This window comes from Diabrotica undecimpunctata, chromosome 3 (assembly GCF_040954645.1).
Source record: "Diabrotica undecimpunctata isolate CICGRU chromosome 3, icDiaUnde3, whole genome shotgun sequence".
NCBI lineage: Eukaryota > Metazoa > Arthropoda > Insecta > Coleoptera > Chrysomelidae > Diabrotica > Diabrotica undecimpunctata.
The window spans coordinates 67,677,898-67,703,736 of record NC_092805.1 but is presented as its reverse complement, the minus strand read 5'-3'; the positions used below and the strand labels follow the sequence as shown (position 1 = coordinate 67,703,736).

At 32.0% G+C, this 25,839-nt stretch overlaps 1 protein-coding gene across 4 annotated transcripts in view; it reads right to left on the bottom strand.

The window, feature by feature from the left end:
• Positions 1-238: 238 nt before the first annotated feature.
• Positions 239-25,839, bottom strand: part of Mgat1 (alpha-1,3-mannosyl-glycoprotein 2-beta-N-acetylglucosaminyltransferase) — a 261,795-nt gene continuing 236,194 nt past the window's right edge. For 3 of the 4 annotated variants that reach the window (XM_072526042.1, XM_072526040.1, XM_072526041.1), the window contains 2 exons: positions 21,561-21,725; positions 239-526 (listed from right to left, as the gene is read on the bottom strand). In XM_072526042.1, the coding sequence (XP_072382143.1) occupies positions 413-526; positions 21,561-21,725 (279 nt within the window). In that variant the 3' untranslated portion in view covers positions 239-412. The remainder of the gene's footprint in view (positions 527-21,560; positions 21,726-25,839) is intronic. The other variant, XM_072526043.1, reaches the window with a different exon arrangement.

Genomic DNA, 25,839 nt, shown 5'->3' with positions numbered 1-25,839 from the left:
CTGGCTTTGTGCTTTTTCAAACTTATCTCAGGTACAAAATTATAGATTTTATGCGTTACCTTTGGGACAGAGTGTATATACACTTCGTTATTCGGATCCAAAGTAGTGATAGGAGAAAAGAAGCATGTGTTTCCTCGATTCTGTAGATGGTCACTTTATTTACATAATTTCCAGATCTTACTTCCTAATATACAACAGAGACAGTATGTTTAATTAATATAAATGACGCAGACACAAATAAATTTTTAAAGTATATTTTCTACTTATTTAATAGTTGACAAAAGTTTAATTACAAAACATGTAATAACAGCTTGTTACAATAAAAAATTATTACATATCACTTAGAAAAGTAAAACCTTAGTACTGAAACATAATCATAGTGGAATATTGTTATATGGAAGAGTGGATAAATCTAACTCCACGACACATCATAGCCCTTCCAATTATTTGACGGTGTAAAGTGTACCATTATTCCGTTGTAGTGAAAGGTAACAATTCCTTTATAAGAAGTTCTTGGAATGCCACTCTGTAATAAATATAATACTTTATATATAAAAATATCGTGTCACGATGTTTGTTTACGTTAATCTCCGAAACCACTGATCCGATTCCAATTAAATGTTTTGAAAGTGTATTGTTTGGTCCAATTTAAGGATAGAATATTTCTCATCTCCCTAAGTGACCTATATTATTTTTAATTGTAAATTCAAGATTTTTTAAAATACTCCACCTCTAGAGTTGTAGATATATTGTAGAAATATTTTTTAAATTAACGTATAAACTATACTAAACAGTGGTCAATCTAAAAAACTGATATATGATGTTATAGTTACATCTCTTATAAGAGATAAGGGACGTAAAAAAATAAAACAAACAGAAGAAGAAAATAAGAAATGATCCTGGAATTCCTAAAATATCAGCAGGAGGTTCATAGTTTAGGAGAAGAAAATATAGATCTGAAAAATAATATTGAGGTGTTTAAAAAAGAAAACGAGGGAATCCAGGATAAACTAGTACTAGCACTAAAGCAGGGGAATAAAAATTATGGAAAAATCCTACAAGGAGAACAAAGTCATAGGTTAGGGCCTAACAATCGATACAACCAACACTAACACATTAAAGGAATCAATGGGATTTTTTTCAATAAACATTTACAGATACAAGTAACAGTGAAGGACGTAGTGAAACTAGGCGGAAATACGTGCCTAATAGAAACTCTATAAACTACATAAGCCATTTAGAACAAATTAGATGTCTTACAGAATTGGATTCGGCAAAGCCAAAGGTAAAAAAAATAAGGAAAAAAATTCCAGAGGAAGTTAAAGATAGGCACTTGGAATGTAAGAGGTACAAACATCGAAGGGAGATACAATGAGGGAACTCTAAAACTACTTTCAAAATAATTAAATAAATATTAGGTTCATATCCCAGCATTAAAAAAACAAAGCAGAAAGAAAATTTCGCAATTGAAGTAGATGACTATATCCTTTTTAACAGCGGGAGAGAATACAGATTATTCGGAGTATGTTTTTTCGTTAAAAAAAAATTAAAATTATTTTTAATTTTAATTGTTTTTCGTAATTAACCATTTTGGGCATGTTTCAAAAAGAATTTCTAGTATAAGGATTAAAATGGAAGTATTATAAAAGTGTACAGTGAATATAAAAAAATGAACAAAAAAAAAACTGTTTAATAAAGATGTAGAAAAGTACTTTAACTTATTGTTAAAACGAGATATAAAGCTGATAATCGAGGATTTTAATAAAAAGATAGGAAGAGATTTTAATGCAAATTAGTAACGATAATGGGCAAACATTGATTAACCTGACAAATATTAAAAGTCTATCAGCAGTAAGTAAAAAGTGCCAACATAGAACATCCATAAAGGTACCTGGTTAGCACCAAATAAAAATTACTCAAACCAATTAGTCTCAAGTATTCATACAAAAAGAGAATGAAAAAATGGTAACAGGTTGCCGAAATTCGAACGAGTTAGAAATTACACTCATCTGAGAATAGATGTAAACCAAAATGGAAAAGAAGAATGTGAACTAATAACAAGATTAAACGATTTAAAAAATCTGTGGCGTTACATAAGGTCATCAAAAGATTTTTCAAGAAAATCAAAATTACATAATTTAAGTGTTAATGATGGTATGTAAAGCAGTGAATGATAACAGATGTTCTGATTTTTAGAAACAATGTTCTGAGATTTCGTATAAAAATGGTATTATATTGTTCATATTAACAGTATTGCAAAATAGGAACCGGTGAAAGACTGGAGCCCATAGGACTACCAACAATTTGTAGATAGAATTAACATTAAATATGAAAATATTAGAATCAAACACAAAGTTGACAAGTGTTTTGAAATGTAACAAGTCAATAGTAGTATGTTGTGAAATCGCATTCCAATGCTTTTCAACACTGCTTATGATTAAATCCAAAAATAAATTGGTGAATAGAGAAGTTACATCAAAACTAACTAACACATAATTAGGTGGTAATTAAAAATTATTGATAAAAAAACTAAAGTCAAATGAATCTTTAGGGCAGATATTGTTGTTGAAATTATAAGTTACGATGTCAGTAAGAAGCTGTGCTGTTGGTCCATTAGGAGTGCATAAAGATGAAACTATTGGTCTCATAGATATAGTTGATTTATGTATTTTAGGTAGAGCATAAAAACGTGCACAATGAAATTATATATTTTGAGCTCATTATTTGCTTTTTGTTGCAGTGTATAAACATGACTCCTTCTAAATTTAGTGTAATACGGAGTACCATTTAACAGTTCTCCAGATTTTTGTAGGTAATCTTCTTCCCACATTGCAACAGTTACGTTACCCTGATGGTTTCCAGGGCAACAACTAACAATAACCACGGAGGAAGCTACAGCTACTTGGAGAAAGGAATGCCAAACTTTGAAACGTTTAAAACACATGGAAAAGGTTAAAGCGACTGAATAATAAAAGTAAAATGTAATGACATGTCTCGCAAAATAGGAAACCAAAAAACGTATATCCATGGAAGGCAACCGTATATACGTATTTCTGACTATTGGTCGTCTTCGGTACAATGCAGCCAAGTTAGAAAAAGAGCATGTTAACTTGAGAAAGGATCCTTTCCCTTTCTCAAGTTAACATGCTCCTTATATCCTAGAATTTTATACAAAATAATCTAAAGAAATCTCAATTAATTAATTTTTTCGAAAATTGCTAAAACTCTAGGTCACTGCAATTGTAAAGTAAGATCAACGACGTATAATATATATTTATTATGTCACTGGGTAAGATAAACATACACTTTCTATAAAAATAAAATGACGTTTAACAAACGTCAACGCTTTACCAAAATAAAATAACTAAATAATATTAAATAAAATTAAATAAAGGTAAATAGAATTAGGTAAAAAAAATTCAATCAAGTTAGTTACATATCGCTACATGAAACAGAATTATGTAAAATTAAATAAATTTTTGAGCGTTTTTGGTGGGGATAGAATAGTTCGTCGGATCGTAACGTATGATAGATCATTCAAAAGGAGAGGCGGTAGCGAATATGTTGTATTTGGTCCAATTGAGGCGTGTGATACGTTAAGAGTCTACATTAGCGCGTCATCAAGACGGAAAACGCGTTCCAAGATTGCAGCTTCAATTTTGAATATTTTGTTGAGATATTTGGCACACATATAAGTGATATAGTAAAGAATGGCGGTACAGATCCCAATTTAAGAAATATGTTAGTATGTGGAAATTACTCTATAACTAAATAAAATATTACAAAAACGAGTCTGTACCGCCATTAAGAAAAACAAAAAAATACACTTTCTTCAAATAAACTTTTTTATCCCATGCCTAGATTTTGTGTCACATTGGAATTACTAAAATCACCTAAAATCAATGATCTATAACAAGAAATCGAACTTAACTGAGTGAGTTGGCAACATTAGTCAGCGCCATCACATTTGCACACCTGCGTCTGTTTTCTGTGTAAGTGATAGCACGATTCTGCTATGTTATCTGTATCGATATCTGTTTAGCCAGATATTGGAATATTATTTTGGATGTGGATTATGGATATTATTTTCTAAGATATTGAAATTCGTTATTGTTGATTCATAGTGAAGTAGTGTTTGTTTAGAATGAATTTATTATATTTGTGTAATAGAACTAGGTTGTTGGACTATTTGAAAAAATAGATTATTATTAATTGTGAGTTTTATAGTTATATTTTAAGTAAAAATATTTCAAATTCTAATGCGAGTATACAGGGTGTTTCAAAAAGGTATTCCATAAATTAAATCACGCATTCCGGGGACAAAAATAAATTGATTGAATCCAACTTACCTTAGTACAAAAGTGTACACAAAAAAAGTTACAGCCCTTTGAAGTTACAAAATAAAAATTGTTTTTTTGCATTATCTCCTAAACTACTTGATATTTTGAAATAAAAATGGACACGTTACTTTCCTGTTCTGAAAGCATTTTTCATAAAAAAGAAACAACAAAATCTAAGCGCACAGAAAATTTTTAAGGGGGTGTGCAGCCCTAAATCCCTCAAAACTTTTGAGTACGTTCAAATCAAATGAATTTTGTGGCATCATTAGTTTAACACATTATTTTTAAAATTTTTTGCCTCTTATCACTTTTTTTAAATAACTGTTTTTATTGAGTTACGACCCTTTTCATTAACCTTTAAAAAATTACGTGCAACTAAATAAATGGCTTAAATGAATTAACAAGTACAAAAAATGTTTATAACCTCTATAAATATGATATTACAATAAATGTTCAAAATGATCCCCATTTTCTTCAAGACACATTTGGTATCGTTTTAATAAGGAAAACCGAATGCGCTGAAAAACCATATTTTTCTGACGAAATTGATTTGCAGCTTCAATTATTCTAACCCTCAATTGTTGTTCGTCCTCTTTTGTTACAGAATACACTATCTCTTTCATAAACCCCTAAAAGCAAAAGTCCATGGGATTAAGATCTGGACTTCTGGGTGGCCAAGAAATAGGTGCGTCACGACCTCTTCCAATTCACCGACCAGGATACTGCCTGCAAAGCTATTCCCGGACTTCATTACTGTAACGCGGTGGAGCGCTATCTTGTAGAAACCACATATTTTGCCTTATTGCAATATTCACTTCTTCCAAATACTCTTGTAAATCTTTTGCCAAGAACTGCAAATAATTATCACCATTTAAATTGCTGGGAAGAAATATTGGGCCTATTAGATTGTTATCCACAATTCCTGCCCAAACATTAACTTTGAAAGTCCTTTGGTGATGAGTCGTTTTTTTTTAGCGTGAGGATTTTCGTCGGCCCAAATGTGGTCGTTATGATGGTTTATTATTCCATTTCTACTGAAGGTACCCTCGTCGGTAAACAAAATATTTCTAATAAAATTAGCATTTCCATTAGTGTTTTCCATTAACAACTAATCGCAAAATCCAATCCTTTTAGGATAATCTTTAACCAATAACTCTTGAACCGTTGTTAAGTGATAGGGTTTAAGCAGCTGATCCTTCAAACGCCTCCAAACCCTTATGCGAGGAACATTTAGTTGAGCAGCTATTACCCTTGTACTTGTTCCAGGGACTTCTTCAATTATTTCTAAAATGTCTTCATCAATTGCATCCATTATTGGACGACCACTATTGCCAGCAACTTGCGGTTGGAATGTACCCGTTTCCCGTAAACGACGATTAATCGTCTATCGGGTGCATTTCGATTTTAGATATTTTACTGCATAACGCCTTGGGCTGCACTATTTCCTTGACATTCACTTACGATATTCCCGATAGTTTATTGAAATCATAATTTAATCTGATCCAACTTACCCAAAGTTAAATACATATCTGCCATTTCCCGAAATGTGTAGGCCATTGTAATATCAAAATTTTTAATATTAATCCTATTCACACAATAAATGATAGCTTCAAATTATTGACTATTATTGATGGAACTGTTTGTAATTATTGTATCCGTAGAAACTAATTGTAATTTTATGGCCAACTAGGAAAAAACTAGTTTTTCGAAAAAATGATAAGAGGCAAATAAGTTTTAAAAATATCTAATGTGTTTATTTGAACACATGATGCCACAAAATTCATATGATTTGAAAGTACTCAAAAGTTTGGGGAGATTTATGGCTGCACACCCCCCTTAAAATTTTTCTGTGCGCTTAGATTTTGTTTCTTTTGTATGAAAAATGCTTTCAGAACAAGAAAGTAACGTGTCCATTTTTATTACAAAATGTCAAGTAGTTTAGGAGAAAATGTAAAAAAACATTTTTATTTTGTAACTTCAAAGGGCTGTAACTTTTTTTGTGTACACTTTTGTACTAAGGTAAGTTGGGTTCAATCAATTTATTTTTGTCTCCGGAATGCGTGATTTAATTTATGACATACCTTTTTGAAACACCCTGTATAGTCTTAGGAGGATTTTTTATTCTAGAAATATAAATATTTTTAAAACAGAAAAATTTCTCAAGCGAAAGATAAAGTCACGCCTTCCAAGAAAAAGTCCAGTAAAAACCGTGCTAAAATGATTCGAAAATCGAAATTAGAGCCACCACAAATTTTAATAATGTAATTATAAGCAATCTACTGTTGTCGTAAATAAAAAGTGTGAAAAGTGGTTTCCCATTTTTGTTGGTTTCTTTTGACTGTGATTTTCTCATTAAAATGAAATTGGTAATAAATCTGTATTTATGTACAGAAATAGAAAATAGAAAAGTACAAACGCCAATTTTTTCCGGTAGGTAGACATTCATTGGCGTCAATATTTTCGAACTTATATTTTTTATTTGCTATACACCACTATGCATCAATCTGTAGTTCATTTCTTACGGCTAAACAATTTCAAAAAAAATTCGAAGTTATTATTGTTACTTTTACTATTATTTATATTAAAACAAAGTGTAACGAAACAATTTTGTCTTATATTATTTTAAATTTATTTTAGTATTCTGCCTGAACCTTTAAGTGTCCGAAGGATAGTAGACATAGTATTTATCCGCTGATCACTGACACATTGGAATCTGATGATAATCTTTTAAACAATAAAATGACTTTCTAACAAGACAAGGCATCCCCACATTATCATATACGCGTAAGACAATTTGTGAATCAACGTTTTCCAGGGCGCTGGATTGTCAGAAGGGATCCAATAGAGTGGATCGGACACCGGATCTTTCGCCTTTAGATTTTTTTTGTGGGGACACCTAATATCAAAAATATACGCCACTCCGCCTATAGATCTTGCAGAGTTGCGACAAATAATTGTGACAGAATGCCCATTATTCACACCGAAGGTACTTGCAAATGTACGAAGAGGCTTTGAAAATATACTGTATTATTGTATGGAGGTCACAGGAGGTCATTTCGAACATTAAATTGGTTAATTTAATGAAATTTTATGTTTTTTGTTATTACTGATGTTCAACCAATAAATTAGCCAAAATTATCTTCAAAGTTATTTCGTAAATTAAAAAAAAAGTATCGTGTAGAGGAAAAAATACCTTTCAGATGGTATGCCTCTCGACCACACTTGCTATTTAAAAAAAACTAGGGGTTGATGCGTGGCAGTAGGGAGTTACATTTGAGGGCATGAATTTTGCATGAAAATTCGTCCCGCACCCACTACAAATTGACGAGTTTTTTTTTATTTTGAAAAAACTCTTGGTTTCTGAGTTTATGGGTGGTTCAAATTTTTGTTGGAACACACTGTATATTATTATTAAATTTATGATAGGTACTTACTAACTCTTAAGCTAAGATGTTTTATACTAATTTTCGTAAAAAAAAGGTTTGTTAAAATTTATATGCTTATGTTTATTCTTTTTTGTATAATAAATAAATAATAAAATATTTTCATAAAATCTTAATGCTTTTTTTGCGTTTCTTTATACTTTTAAATCCGATCCGAACTCTAATTATAATTATCACAATATTGTGCCTTCCTTTTTGATAGTCTCACGTACTGCCGACGCACTGTTGCCAAAGGTTCGCAGAACTTTCGAAAGACGGTGCGGCTACTATTTCTCGAATTAATAGTGATGACGCGCTGATGTAGCCTCTTAATATTAGTGCCTGTTATTTCCCTAATTTTTTAAGAAGGTTTAAGTTATCATGTTTCTCTACCTGTTCAATCTCTTCGCATCTGTCACTATACCATCTTTCCTTGGGATCTCTGATCTTTCTCCTTATTTCTGTATGTATAATATTATACATGTTTTTGTCTTTGGTTTTATAGGATCTTCTTGCTTCCATGAGATCCAGAATCTCATCGGTCATCCATTCATTTTTGTTCTTGATCAGCTTAGGTGTTAGTGTTGTCTCACATGTACGTATAAGAGCATCTTTTAACATATGCCATTTCCTGCTCGTATCTTCAGTAGGAATAATTTCTATTTTGGTGAGTGCTTCTTTAATTTTTAGCGTGACTTGCTCTTTTGTTGATGGATCTCTCAAACGGGATACTTGTATTGTCTCTACTTTAGTTTTAGCCACAAGCTTTTTTACCACAAGATTTTTTTCTAAGATGTAAAGGAAAACTATAGCAACCTATTAAAAATGAAACAGGCATTAGACAAGGAGATTCGCTGAGCCCATTAATATTTAATCTGATAATGGATGAAATCATAAAGAAAGTTAAAAAAAGAAGAGGATATAGAATCGGAGAAAAGGAAATTGTTACGTTCCAAATTTAAAGTAGAAAGTCCCACCTCTATTTTATCAAAATTTAAATAATTCAAGACGTGTAAGAGCGGTTGCCTATAATATATTATAAGCAAGGTGGCGAAAATAAAATTAGTAATTTTCAAATAGGGGTAATGTCTGGCAAATTGTGCTGAAGTTAAGGGAAAACGTCCTCTTTTTTGTGAAGAAACTAATTTAGATCGTTCTTTCTAGAGTCATCTTGGAAGAATTGGGATCACAAAATTGAAATGTTTGAATCTCGGTATTATTCGGTGACCTCCGTGTATCAAGTTGTCAACTGTTCGGAAAGACGACGGAAAGGGAGTGATTCTAGGTGATTCTAGGTTTGACGGTGTTACTGAAAGGTTGGGCTAGATTAAAAACGGCATTTTGTTTTTTGCTGCTGTTCCATGTGGGATCTGGACTAGTCAGAACCGTGTGGATATTCAAGGGGATTTGCTGCCTTCGTGGAAGGGTTTTTTTGGAATATCCACAATTTCGCTAAAAAAAAGCGGATCTACAGTACACGTGAATACTGGGAGTCGCATTTAGATCAAGAAATTAGCCTTAATCACGAGTCCAAATAGCCGACTACGTTTCGGTCCAATTTGGGATATTTCAAACCCCTAATCTCGCTAAGAAGGGTGAGTGTTAGAACATTTCGTTTTTAATTAATTAAAAAGTTGTAGTTATTTTTTTTATCCCATCTCTAAAAAGCTATTCACATTTTTATCAGTTTTCATACATTCAAGTTCGGAGAGAAGTTTTTTTGTATTGCTCCATTATCGCCAAAAGGCAGATAAACAAAGTGTTAAAATCAATATATTTATTTCCAAATAATTATTTTAGACACAGTTGGTAATTAATGTTTTCTTGCTTCAGGGTTTGTTTTTTTCTGCTTCTTCTTCTTCGTATTTTTCCGTCTGGCTGTAATTTTCAACTTTTCAACATTGTCACACAAGTCTATGTACATCGGCAATCGTATGGGATTTTGGATTGAAGACACGCTGAACTGTAACTGGAATTCCACGCGGTGAAGTATATGAAAATTCGAGGTATGGATCGATAAATTAATTTTCAACGAAAGATTTAAGCGCCTTCTAATTTGGTTTGCGGAATACAATAGTTTTTTTTAAAGATTATTTGCTGTTAGTTTTTATTTTAATATTTACAAATACTTTACAGTTTTTTTTTAAGATTATTTGCGGTTTATTTTATTAATTAAATATTTACCCATACCTATTTTAATTTTGTAAACTGCGTCTAAGGGGGGGGGGGTTATATATTTGAGATTTATTTTTTTATATTATTTTCTGCGCACGCACTTGAGCTTACGTGGTGTCCTATTTGCGTTAATTATTTTTTTTTTGTTGGTATTGAACCGCACACCCCTTAGCGTCCGGTACTTTTGATACGTCTTACCTTTTATTTTGTTCTGTTAAATAGAAATAACTTATGAATTTTTGTTAGGCACGTAGAAGCCGCATTTTTATATTATTTTTTTATTAAGCCTATGGTAAAGTTAAATAATATTGTAATATGTATTTATTTTCAACTATCTTGGTAATCTATTTATTAAAATTTACTAAATTCTAATCTGACAATTTCATTTATTTTTTTATTTATTCAGGTTGTATACTGTTACTTAGTATTTTAGTAGTAAACCTATTGGTAAGTTGGTGGTTTATTGAATAGTAACGTAGGGAAGGCTGTGGGCCAATTTACCTGGCGCCCTTGATATAACTTCGGATTTTTTTTGTTTTGTGGACCGCACGACCATCTCCACTGTTTTGTCTAGCCGCGAGCCATTCCCAGATTGTCACCGTATAGTACTTTTCTTTCCGGGTGTACGTCTGATTTATATTTGGTACATTTTGTAACTTTTTTTATATAGATTCGGTTTTGTACGCCACAAAATAAGGATAATATGCTACGCCGACAACGCCATAATAACAGCCGAAAATGAAGATGACCTACAAAGATTAATTAAAGAATTCGAAGATACGGCGCTCATATACAACATGGAGATCTCAACAGAGAAAACTAAAGCGATAGTGATATCAGCGGAACCGAGACGATGTAAACTAGTCGTAAATAACAAAATAATAGAACAAGTGATGGAAACTGAATACTTGGGAATAAAACTGTCAAGCTACGGAAAAGTGGAAGAAGCGGTACAAAAACAAGTGAACATGGCAAACAAGGCAGCAGAATGTCTCAACAACACAATCTGGAGAAACAAATACCTCACAACGGAAACGAACACCAGGATATATAAATCAACAATAAGACCGATAATGACGTACACAGCGGAAACAACAGCAGATACGGCGAAAACACAAAGACTACTGGAATCAACAGAAATGAAAGTCTTACGAAAAATAACAAACCAAACTCGTAAGAGACAGAGTAAGAAGTGAGGAAATACGAGCGAGATGTGGTATAGAGGAAATAAACGTGTGGACAAAAAGAAGAAAAGTGGAATGGAATCAACATATCGAAAGAATGACAGAAAATAGAATAGTACGAATAGCAAGAGACAAATCGCCAAATGGAAGATCATTGGGACGACCGGGGAAAAGATGGTCAGACAACGTCAATTGAGGCTAAAAACCGAAGTAAAACAGGCATTTTGCCTATTTATAAAGTAGGAAGAAGAAGAAGAAGCTTTTTTAGGTTAATTCTAAACCTTCCTACAACTGGGTTGTGATCTTATCTCACATCAGCTCCGGTGTATGATTATACTGATTTTATGGAATTTCGGTATCGTTTGCAGATGAGAAGGTAGTCGATTTGGTTTCTGATGACGTTATGTTGGTTGTCTGCTGGAGATTTCGATGTATAGAGTCTCCTGGGCGGCAGATCATAATAAGTATTCTCGACAATAAAATCGGTCTCTTGGCAGAATTGAGCCAATCTGTCTCCTCTCTCGTTACGGGTACCCAGTCCAAAGTTTCCAATAAAATCACCTTGACTTCCTCTACCGATTTTTGCATTTAAATCTCCCATGACTATTGTAACGTCTCTAGACTTGGTTACTTCTAAAAGTTAATACATGGTATCTCATAAACATCATGTGATTTTTTGAGTTTTGTAAACCATGAGATATCAGATATCAACTTTTATTTGTCACTTCATTAATGTCAGTGTCCCGTTTTACGTTTTGGTAAGTTATATATATATATATATATATATATATATATATATATATATATATATATATATATATATACATCATACTATCATTTTCGCATCGATACATTATGCTTTTACCATCAATTTAGCATCGTCTTGCAAAGTAGCATCTGTATATCGACGCTACTTTACAAGACCTTAATAACTTTTTTGCTGTACTTGTTACAAGAATTTTAACCATCTCATTGATTAGAGTGTTGATACAGTGTTGATATTTTAAAATATCCGCTTTCTCTTTTTATCCCTTACTGAGTTATACAAGTTTATTCCAGAAAATGTTTGAGTCTAAAATGATGGTACAGTGAAAATATTATATATATTTAGTTCAGGGTTTTACCGTTTACTCGATGCCATTATATACATGAAAATGTATATCCCACTTTCATTATCAATCATTTTAGCATCAGAAATTTGGCATCGCTGTTGAATATAATATTACCCACAATGAAATAGTAAATTTAAGAATATATATATATATATATATATATATATATATATATATATATATATATATATATATATATTCTTTTCATCCACAAATCATTCTGGCATCATGGCTGGTTAAAAGTAACGGGTTATGATATATTGCAACTACCTATTGTATCTTCGCTCCAATTGATCCAGTCGCGACGTACAGCCCCTCAAATGATAGAATTTAACCAATAAAATACAATAAGACAGAAAAATCAAATATAGCAGCATGTCAAAAAGGCATTAATTATATATCTTCGTTTTTATAAGTCCAATCGTGACGTACAGTATCCCAAATGACAGGATTTAACGAATTGAAAACAATGAAAAAAAAAATTAAATACAGCAACATGTCAAAAGGGCCGTAGTCACGTATCTTCGGTCCTATTAGTCCAATCGTGATGTATAGTACCTCTAATGATAGGATTTAACATAGAGAATACAATGGGATACAAAAATCAAATACAGAACAATGTCAAAAGGGCCTTAGTTGTGTATCTTTAGTTCTATTAGTCCAATCATGACGTGCAGTACCTCAAATGAAAGGATTTAACAAATAAAATACAATGAGGTATAAAAATTAAATAAAGTAGCATGTCAAAATGGCTTAGTTATGTATCTTCGGTCCTATTAGTCCAATCGTGACGTACGATACCTCAAATGATAGAATTTAACTAACAGAATACAATGAGATAGAAATCAAATACAGCAAAATGTTAAAATTGCCTTAGTTACGTATCTTCGTTTTTAGTAGCCCAATCGTGACGTACAGTACCTCAAATGATAGGATTTAACCAATCGAATACAATAAGATAGAAAAATAAAATACATCAGCTTGTCAAAAGAGCCTTAGTTATGTATCTGCGGTCCCATTATTTAATGAAGCCCTCACAAACCTAGACATGGGAATCCGAGTGAACGGTGAATACATAAATAATATCCTCTACGCCGATGACACTGTGTTACTAGCAACCAGCCTAAACGATCTGCAGGCCTTACTAGACCGAGTGCGAACTGTGAGCGTAACATACGGACTGAACCTCAATATTAAGAAAACTAAATTCATGGTTGTCAGCCGTACAAATTTAGATCCCGGGGCACTAATGGCAGGTAGCGAAGAGATCCAGAGAGTCGACAGATTCACTTACCTCGGAACTACCCTCAACGTACAATGGGACTACGCTCAAGAGATTAGATCCAGAATTGAAATGGCACGGTCTACATTTATTAAGTTGAGATCCTTGCTGTGCTGCAGTGATCTCAGTTTGGGAACCAAGATGCGGATAGTGAGGTGCTACGTTCTTCCAGTGTTACTATATGGAGTTGAAGCCTGGACACTGACGCAAGCCACTGAAAAACGAATCGAAGCCTTCGAGATGTGGATATACAGAAGGATACTAAAAATATCTTATGTGGACCATGTCACCAACGTTGAGGTCCTACAGCGCATGACAAAAGAAAAAGAAGTGCTTAATTTAATTAAACAACGTAAGCTTGAGTACCTCGGCCACGTGATGCGGAACGAAGAAAAATATTGAATTCTTCAACTTGTTATGCAGGGTAAAGTATTTGGCAGAAGAGGACCGGGACGCCGTCGTATCTCGTGGTTGAAAAATCTCCGACAATGGTTTGGGATGACCTCAGCGGAGCTGTTTCGCAGAGCAGTCAACAAAACCATGATAGCCTTGATGATCGCCAACATCCGGACCGGATAAGGCACTGAAGAAGAAGAAGGTCCCATTAGTCCAATCGTGACGTTTCGTACCTCAAATGATAGAATTAAACTAATAGAATACAATGAGATACAAAAATTAAATAGAGTAGCCTGGCAAAAGGACCTTAGTTATGTATCTTCGATCCTAATAGTCCAATTGTGACGTACAGTACCTCAAATGGTAACATTTAACCAATAGAATACTACGACGTAGAAATCAAATACATCAACACGTCAAAAGAACCTTAGGTATATATCTTTGCTCCTATATATGTTATGTCAAAAGAGCCTTAGTTGCGTATCTCCGGTGCTATAGGTCTAATCATCACATATGGAGCCTAAAATGATAGGATTTAACGGAGATAATAATATAGAGTGTAAACTATATTTCCAATGCTTTATGAAATATAACCAGTTTATAATATTCCGGACAACGTAATAACACCTTATTTTAGAATATTGGTCGATGAATTGAAATCATTGTTCAAGAAACGAATTATTCATGTGCAGATGTTTTACTATAAAAATATGTAAAACCAAAATCTCGATTAAAAAAGTTGTAACCAGTTACTCTCTCAGTTGCAACATTTAAACATAATAGTTGTATCTTGGTTTAATCAAATGAAGAGAAAAATTATACACAAGTACTAAAACCACAAACTATTCTCGATTATAACTTGGTGAAAAAGATTGTTGATTTTAGTGATCAAGTGGCTTCTTACCAAAGCCTGCAAAATGCTGAAGTGGTACCGGAAAGTGGCAATGGAATTAATATTTAATACCGCAGTAGTCAATGCTTAGTTGGTAAATAATAGAAAACGTAAAAAAAGCGACAACCTATCCTTGAATATTCAGACTGGAGTTCGCGAAGGCATTTAAAAATAAAGAAATGTAACCCTCACGACCAGTTACACCCAAAAATACCATTTAACACAAAGCGATGTAGATAATACAAAGAGAAGAAAGTGTACAAGATGTTACAAAGTTTTAAGAAGAAACCTGACTAGTAGAAAAGCCGATAGAAAAGTTAAAAAAGTTAAAACTCTGAAGAATGTGATTGCAAAACTGAAATATATCTAGTGTGCTTCAATGAAGCACATTAAAAAACAATTTTACTTATACAGGAACTATTATTGAGTAAAAACGTATTATGCCTCAAGTGGCCTTATAGTATTGGAAGTCGTAAGTTGATAGTTTCCAGTAGAACGTTTTTATTGTTAATTACCTCCCTAAAAGTGAGTTATAGTATTTATAAAGAAATGGATGTAAATAATATGCCTTCGACATCTAAAAAAGCTAGATGTGAAGATAAATGTAGATTGACCACTGCTGAATTACAATCATTGTTAGAAGCATCTGGCGAGGACGATGTAGATTAAATGAATTGTGGAAGTGACTCTGACGAAATACTTGCACAAAGTCGTTCAGAAAAATCGAGGATTGCGTTTTGGAAAGAGGCAACACAAACAGAATTTAAGACTTTTCTCAGGCTTATGTTCCATACGGGAAAAATTAAGATGAACCGTCTGCATGACTACTGAAAAAGTATGGGTAACTTCTATAATAGTGTTGACTTGAGTACACAATTGTTCATAGCCCATATGAAGAAATAACCGAATCCTCTCTTGTCAAAGAAACTAAAAAAACGTTAAGTGGTCGAAAAACCAAAAATTAAAAAAACTTAATAATATGTTAAAAGTTTTTTTAATATACCCTAAAACTGAAAGCGCAAAGAATCGATTGCAAGTTACAAAATACTTGTAGTCATACGAGTTTGGACAAGTACAGTTGTTTAAATAATCGCTTTCTGTGATAAAAAAATTGAATAAATTGTAAAATATTTTTTGATCTGCTTGATATTTAGCACACTTTAATAACTCATCAATTGCCATGATTTCAAGTAGCTATATTACCTGTCGTTAGTCAAAAAACAAAGTTATTAACATTTATAAATTACTACAAACATAATATCTTAGAGTTTATGGTTTTTTGGAATTATCTCAATTATTTATGTATTTAAATTTGGTATTTCTCTACATAGAAAACTTTTTATGTTCTACAACTTTTATTTAAATTATTTTTCTTTAGAATGTATACAAAACGTTTTATAAGCAAAAATTTTTTGCCATTTATGATTGTTTAAAAAAAACAAAGCAAAATCAACTGTACGTCTTTACGAATTTTTCGTCGGCTACCCCTCATACTATTTAGAATTTAAATTTCTGTATAAGATTTTTTTAAACTATTTAGCGAGGATCGTGAACTACTTTCTTATGGCATGGTCAAAGTCAAATATTATTTTTTTATGTGATTAAGCCACAATTATTGGTCGATATTGAGATGAAAATTACATTTTTAATTAACTAATATTTAACGATACGATTTCCAATATTTAACCTTGTTTATTGAACAAATGATGTAAAAATGTGTATGCACATTTTGTACAAAAAACGTTTTTTGAGAACGATTTCCTGAATGGAAATCAGAATGTTAAACATTAAATAATTAAAAATGTGATTCTAATCCCAATCACAACCAATATTTTTGACCTAATCCCATAAAAACCTAATATTTATCTTAAACTATTCACTGAGAGCTTCGATTAAACAGCTTGGAAATTTAAATATGTAAAATATTCCCCTACACAACTCTCTGGGAAAAATATCTAAATTGAATAATAACAACTGAACATTGATATAAAAAACTTGTTGGTTGACCCCAGCCGGCCGGCAGGTAGTTTCAATGTCTTCATTTGAACTTGACCCAAACCGATCGATATTTTTATGTTTTCAAATATTATTTAAGTATTAACACTGGCAACATCTATTGTCTTTAAAATGATACCAAATACAGTAATTTTACCTCCCAATGTTAAAATGATGGTTTGATGTAAAAAATTTAATTTATAAAAAAATCAGATTATTGAAAAATCGACAACGGTGCCAAGCCTACAAAGGTGCACTAAACGAACATACACGACTTATAAATAGAAAATGATAGCATTTCTTGGTGATGCTAAATTACTGCAACGTGGAATGAGCTTAAAACGATAGCGGGATGTATATATATATATATATATATATATATATATATATATATATATATATATATATATAGAAAAGAAATTTAATCTTTGCAGATTAGTTAAATAGTAAACTCTTAAATATTGGGGAAATCTGCAAGAAAGACTCTAATGTGTATCAATTGTTTCGCCGAACGTTTTCGCCAAAGAGAATTAATTTGGCTTCTTCAGGGCTGAAAGAGAATAAATTATAATTAGCTACCATATATTATCTATTAAAACATTATTGATCTTACCGTAACTTAGAATTGTAGAGTTAGAATATTAAAAAACTTAGCTAGTAACATAGTGGTGTTTTTTGTTACTATGTGCAAAAAAAGTTTTTTGTGAGGTTTGAAATGTATGGTAGCTTTGAACTTGACACGTAAAGGCTTACCCAAGGTTAATCGAAATACCCAATGTAACTACATTTAAAAGGAGGTAATTCTTTGAATTGTCGGCAATAACTAAATTTTTGATTTTTAGATAGTTTAAAAGTGAGGTTCTGTTTTAGCCAGAACGCAAGCGCTGACAACTTCATTGTTCTTATGAATCTTTATGTCGTTAAGGTTCATTGGTAAAAAACGAATGAATTTAAATCCCAGTATAGGGAAATATTATTTTGATTTACTTTATTTAATTATATTATATTGTTCATGTATTATTGCATCTTATTGAGATGTATCTAAGAAAAGCAAGGGAATGTTATATATTTTTTTGTGTTAATGAAAATTAATTATAAAGGTATGTTAGTTGTTAATGGATATATCAGTCAAGTTAGTTATCTGTGATATAGTATTGTTCTTGGTATCTGATTTAAGTAACAAGTGGTATATATCGCTTATAGATTTATTGTTCTCACGGTGGAGAATTGTGGTGTTAGTATAGTCCATGAGATGACAAGTGGAATAGACATGTTTGGCTAATGCACAACGGTCAGGGTGAAGTCGAGAATCACTTTTGTGTAGTGTAATACGTGATTTCAATAATTGAGATGTTTGACCGATGTAGGAAATGTTGCAAGAGAGACATGGAATGTTGTAGACAATATTACTAAGCCTATCTATGGGAGTCTTATCTTTTATCTTAGAATAAAGATTATTAATTGTTAGAGCTGATCTACAAGCCACATTAAGTTTAATGTTGTTATTATTATTGCCAAAGCTATTTTCAACACTTTTCAGAATCCTTGTTAACCCCGGAGTGATATCTCTGAAATATGGTAGTGAAAAATATTTGTTTATAGGAGTATTCGAGACTGGGTTCCCACTTAAGACATCAGGATCAGCATTGTTAGTCGCGAAGGAAGGTGTAATATCTTCGTCATGGATAGTATTAAACAAAATCTTATTATCTAATGGTGTTGGATAAGCGTTTGAAATAAAAAGTTTCTGTAGGATTTGTAGGTTTTTTGTATGAAATGAAGGATCTGATAGTTTTGTTACTCTATTTTTCATCTGTTTCATTAAGGGACGGACCAATTACCATCTTCCCTCTCTATAGTGAACTGGATGTAGGGGTCATAACCATTAAAAGTATCTAATAGTTCATTGGCTATACCCAATGACAAGGTAGATGAACTATTAGATACTTTTAATGGTTATGACCCCTACATCCAGTTCACTATAGAGAGGGAAGATGGTAATTGGTCCGTCCCCTTTCTCGACATAAGGATGATCAGGGAAACCAACAACATCAAAATAGATTGGTATCAAAAACCGACCCATTCTGGTAGATACCTTAACTACAACTCATACCATAACAATTCTACCAAAGTCAACTTAATCAAACAGATGAAAAATAGAGTAACAAAACTATCAGATCCTTCATTTCATACAAAAAACCTACAAATCCTACAGAAACTTTTTATTTCAAACGCTTATCCAACACCATTAGTTAATAAGATTTTGTTTAATACTATCCATGACGAAGATATTACACCTTCCTTCGCGACTAACAATGCTGATCCTGATGTCTTAAGTGGGAACCCAGTCTCGAATACTCCTATAAACAAATATTTTTCACTACCATATTTCAGAGATATCACTCCGGGGTTAACAAGGATTCTGAAAAGTGTTGAAAATAGCTTTGGCAATAATAATAACAACATTAAACTTAATGTGGCTTGTAGATCAGCCCTAACAATTAATAATCTTTATTCTAAGATAAAAGATAAGACTCCCATAGATAGGCTTAGTAATATTGTCTACAACATTCCATGTCTCTCTTGCAACAATTCCTACATCGGTTAAACATCTCAATTATTGAAATCACGTATTACACTACACAAAAGTGATTCTCGACTTCACCCTGACCGTTGTGCATTAGCCAAAACATGTCCATTCCACTGGTCATCTCATGGACTATACTAACACCACAATTCTCCACCGTGAGAACAATAAATCTAAAAGAGAGTTCATTGAAATGTCTTATATTTTCCTTAACGATTTCTCCATTAATGTTAAGAGTGACATCAAGAATCTAAGCGATATATACCACTTGTTACTTAAATCAGATACCAAGAACAATACTATATCACAGATAACTAACTTGACTGATATATCCATTAACAACTAACATACCTTTATAATTAATTTTCATTAACACAAAAAATATATAACATTCCCTTGCTTTTCTTAGATACATCTCAATAAGATGCAATAATACATGAACAATATAATATAATTAAATAAAGTAAATCAAAATAATATTTCCCTATACTGGGATTTAAATTCATTCGTTTTTTACCAATGAACCTTAACGACATAAAGATTCATAAGAACAATGAAGTTATCAGCGCTTGCCTTCTGGCTAAAACAGAACCTCACTTTTAAACTATCTAAAAATCAAAAATTTAGTTATTGCCGACAATTCAAAGAATTACCTCCTTTTAAATGTAGTTACATTGGGTTTTTCGATTAACCTTGGATAAGCCTTTACGTGTCAAGTTCAAAGCTACCATACATTTCAAACCTTACAAAAAACTTTTTTTGCACATAGTAACAAAAAACACCACTATGTTACTAGCTAAGTTTTTTAATATTCTAACTCTACAATTCTAAGTTACGGTAAGATCAATAATGTTTTAATAGATAATATATGGTAGCTAATTATAATTTATTCTCTTTCAGCCCTGAAGAAGCCAAATTAATTCTCTTTGGCGAAAACGTTCGGCGAAACAATTGATACACATTAGAGTCTTTCTTGCAGATTTCCCCAATATTTAAGAGTTTACTATATATATATTCATGGCCGCCAAAGCAGGTAGCACCTCTGTACGCTAACCATTGCAGTGGTCAAGTTTTAGGAGACATTCGTTGGACTTTCCGAGTTTGAATTTGTATCAGCCCAAGTGTCTGATGAGGCTGAGATGGGCCGAAATGATTCATAACACTTTATTGATACCGATTCGAGCACGTGAAGTTTAACGAATTTGTCCTCCTAGGCCATTTAATTCAATAAAGCGATAGCAGCTGTTGCTAGAAGATTTAATCTTTTGCATATATATATATATATATATATATATATATATATATATATATACACGTATATTATACATTATACGTCATTATCGAAGTTATTTTATAATATAATTTTCATGTGGCTTCCATCGGTATGTCTATCAACATATATGCGCAAAAATTTATATGCTACGGGTCAACCATTTAGGATTTATGTATATCTTAAAATAAAATCCAATTACTCAATTACTTAATAAATTTACCTATCGGCAACTCTTAAAATATATACAAAACTTAGCTATAACTTTGTTACACAAATTAATTTAAGTCAAAAGATTATTCTATTATAATAAAATAATCCAATTAATTACATTTTTTGTTTTTTTTTGTAATTTGCGTTGCTGCCAAGGATACAAATGTTTCCTATATTAACTTAAAAGTAAGTAAATGCCTTTCATTCGGCCTATCAATTCGTCTTATTAATGCTTATTTTCACATTTCAAAACAAATCAGTGGCGGAACTAAAGGACCCCGGCAAACAATTGATTTCTGAGTTTTGGCGCAATAATAACTTTGGATCCGCATGACCAAAGCTAACTCTCTGCAAAGTTTCAGCCAAGTCAACTAAAACCACTTTTACATAAGAAAAGTAACGGGGTCCTTCATGCAAAAAAAATCAAAACTTTTTTTCGGCTTATTTGTTACTACGCACGAAAGAATAAACAGGTTTGACTTCCATGTAAATCCTCACAATATTAATTTAATGCGAATAATAAAAAAGAAAATTAATATATGTATTAGTTTTTATATCGTGACAAATCAATTTTGTTTATCTTCATTTTTATGTGAGACTGTTTAAAACTTTTATAAAGAGTTTCCCTTATTTCTAGTATTAAACTCCTAACTAAATATTTAAATTGGGGATATATAAAATTGAATACCTACTTTAAAGTCATCCATGAGTCCTAATTTTTTAGTAATAGTTTTATATTCTTCTCTAGTTCTATAGATAAGTCGAACAGGCGTATTAAATTTAACCTGATTTAGATCTTCAAAACCGATAACTGGGCTCTGGTAAACTTTTTTAACAAAATCAATGTCATAATTTTCCTAAAACGAAAGAGTAAGGCAATCAAATCAATAGATATAGAAATATGGAGGACAGATGATAACTTCATAAAGGGACTTTTGATACTAGTAATCTACTAGATACTAGACTAATATAATACATACATAATAATACATTGACGAATTTTTAAGATTTAAATAGTACTAAACACACAAATTCTATTCAGTTCTACACGAAACGTATTTCAGAGCGGTTGTCTTTCGTGTAGTGTGTGAATCTAATTAACAAATTAGTCAGGTATTTAGGTACTGCATATAGTATACATTAAATACGGTAAGTACATTGGACAATTATTATGAATAATATTTCCGACGGGGACAATTACCGTCTGAGAAGGATCCCCTAGATAGAGATGTCATAGAGAATATCATGGATACAGGTAACAAAATTTATAATTTAAATAATAAATATAATTCCACACACATTGGACCATACTATGTTATTGTAGAACTTTGTGATTTAAATAGTCGATTATCAGCTGTCAAAGTTCGGTCATTATTTATTTAAAAACTCAATATTTAAAAAAGACATTATCAGAAACAAGGTAAAAATTATATTTAAAACATATAGTATAGCAAATTTCATTATAGGACATCAATTGATTAAAGATAATAATTTAGTTTCTTACACTCCAAACGTTTTTAATCATAAAAAAGCTATTATTAGAGAAGTGGACACCTTTTTGGACGAAAAATACAAATTAGAAAATATTGAAAGCGACAAAAAGGTTGTTAACGTTAAAAGAATGAAACGCAAACTTATTGATTCTGATAATTAAGTACAGTTTATATAAAGACAAATGGTGGTTTTAAAATTTATAGGAAATAACCTACCACAATGTGTTAAGATTAATTTAGTAAGATTTATTGTTGAACTTTACATTTACCCGGTAATGCAGTGTTTTAAGTGTCTTCGGTATGGTCATACAGCTAAATATTGCAAAAGCACAATAATTAAATGTAAAAACTGTGGACAAATTAATGATGACAAAGAAGATGCCGAATGCACTTATAACGATTATTGTATATATTGTGAAAAACATGATCATAAATCTGTATCAAAAGAATGTCTAAAATATCAGGAACAATTTAAGATTAAAAAGATTATGTCTGAACAAAATGTATCTTTTAAGGAAGCCGAAGTTTTAATAAAGAATCCATCTTACTCCAAAATTGTTACAAATAATAAATTCGAAATTTTAAATAACCTCCAAAATTTTCCAGAATACAAAGTAGTAACACAACACAAGTAGTAAACACTGGGTACCATGTCCCTCTACCCAACAACCTAAAAAGCGAAAAGCAGTCTCTCCAGTTTCCGTAAATAAATAATCCCTTTCAAAATTAAAAATATAAATGCAAACTCTATTATTCCTAATCCCCACAGGGAATCTTTTCAATCATATAAAGAAAAATTAGAAATACAAATCTTACAGAAACTCCCAGATATTTTTGAAAATCTGTTTAAAAAATGTAATTTAATAATCCCAAATCAACAAATACTACAAGAGCCACAAAGAGAATTAGGAACAATTTTAGGTACATTACAATACATTACAATGATTCTGATAGTGACGATAATTATTATTAAATGAAAAATATAATCCAATGGAATTGTAACTCAATTAATAAAAATAAACCCAATCCCTTTAATTTTCTTAACGAACCGTTTGACATAATATTTCTAAATGAAACTTGGCTATCTCAAAATACAACATTCAATTTACCAGGTTTTAATATTGTACCGTTTTTTAAATAAAACGAGCTGTTCTAATTTATATAAATATATATATTTATAAGTTTACAGCACGATTATATTTTATCAACTAACTTAGCTAATATCAGCGCTACGTATATATACAAGTTATTATGTACTAGAATATTCTGGAATAGTCTACCTCTATTCACTTGCATTAACGCTTCGATTATATCCCAGTCGATACATCCGGAAGGTTCTCGAAGGCAGATCATCGTCGTCTCGAGATGCAACCGTTATATGGGTTACTTCGAAATAAGCAAGTTCGGTACACTGCTCCCCTGTTAGATCTGAGCGTCCCGATCAGCAACTCTATATGTAGGCCCAGGATGGCGGAATCTACAGGACTGTCCAGCTCTGGATGAACGCCTCAGAAAGAAATAACAGTCTACTATCTTTGAAGGACATGATCTCTTCGGATTAATGCAACACATGTATGTGTGTCCGTAGTTCGTACGCCGGTTTCTCGTAAGATCACTTCAAGCATGGTTCTGACAATCTTCCAATCCAGATTTTCTAGTGCATGGCCCATCTTCGGTAAGGCCAAATTCTTGATGTCATAATTGCACAAGATTTTCTTCAAATTAGCTAGAGCACGCCACATATCCTCGTAGCTTGCCCTGTCTGTATACGACTTCCTGGTCACCATTCCTTTAATCATCTCAAGATCTTGGGCCACACAGTGGTCTAGAGAGATGTTATGCGGAACACTAAAAACATCCTGCTGAACTTCTGTGGTCACTCCGAATCTAGCACTCTTTCCCTCTGCGTAATTTGACATAAATTCATTAAAGCTTGGTCGCCGGTCATCTTTGATCTCATGTTGAAGGGTTCATGCTTCTCCTGTTTCATTTGAGCCAGCATATGGTGCAAGACGATTTATGTGAACTACTTTTGGGTTACCTTTCGGCAACTTCTTAATTCGGTATATTACGTCATTTATTCTCTTTTTAATTTCATACGGACCTTCCCATTGTCTTTGCAGTTTAGGAGACAAGCCTCGAAGACGTTGTGAATTATAAAACGAAATAAGATCACTTACTTCATGGCTTTCATTCTTGCATTGAGAATCATATTGATCTTTCATTCTGTCACTGGCTAACTAGATGAGTTGTCGGGCAAGTTCATTAATGTTGTTCATTCTTAACTTAAGGCGGTCGACATAATCTTCGCTTGCAACATGTTCTTCGGAAGGTCTGTAGCCAAACTCTAGGTCGCAGGGCAAAGGAACTTCACGATCCAACATCAGGCGGGTTGTGGTATTATTATATATTAGGATTTAAATACCTTCATTAAAACGGCCGAATCATTGCAAATACAAGGACTCACTGGAGATAGAAAAGTTTTAAACGATAATAACATTATGGAAATTTCGGATGTAGAATATACTTAAAATGTAGAAGATTTTAAGTCAGTTTCTTTACCTGTGACAAAGAAACAACAACCTATAAAGAGGGAAAAACATAGCGACACGGAACAAAAAGAAACCATGGCTCTACTATCAATGAATTTTTAAATATTTCAAGCAAAATTGGACCGAGTGAGTTGGACGGAAGTATAGGTACACTATAGTCGGACAATTTTCAATTAAAGGTGACTAATCTACAAATGAACTAAACGGTAGCGGCAACCATGTAAAATGTCAGCAGTAAATTCTTACCAGGGTGATTTTTATTGTGTATGCTTCGCCCATGTAAATAAGTGAAAAAGTAAGAAAATTTGCCCCCGTAACAATATAAATTGGTGCGATTCACGAGTGTATAGTGAGACAAGTTCATTGAATAGTTTGAAACATCGGTAAACTTATCAATATTTTGCTGGTCTATATATATATATATTTACGTTCTTAGAAAGAATGAGAATGAGAGAAATATGATATTTTAGTTTATTCAATCAACATTTCTTATGCACATAGGCGTAGTGTGTTCTATTTCTTGGGAATATATTTATTAAATAAACTTTATTATTAACTTTAAAATAGCTTTGAGGTAAGTAAAGTAAATTTGAGGCAAGTTTATTCTTTATATAGTATTAATCCATTAACGGCCACTCAATATACGAATTTACGAGAATATACGAGAAATTTCAAAATTAATTTATTAGATTGGATTAAAAACACATAAATTAAGACTAGTTTACAACTAAAAAGATTTTCTTTCTAATTTTCAAGGAAAACAGTACAATTTTTAATAAAGGAACATATTGTATCTTAAATGTAAATTAAAATTTAAGGTGAAAAGTTTCGGAACATTCGGGGTGTAGATGCATTCTACACCTTTTACATAAATAAATAGTATTACTTTTGCACATCCTAAATTCTTGCACTATCGTCTCTTTTTG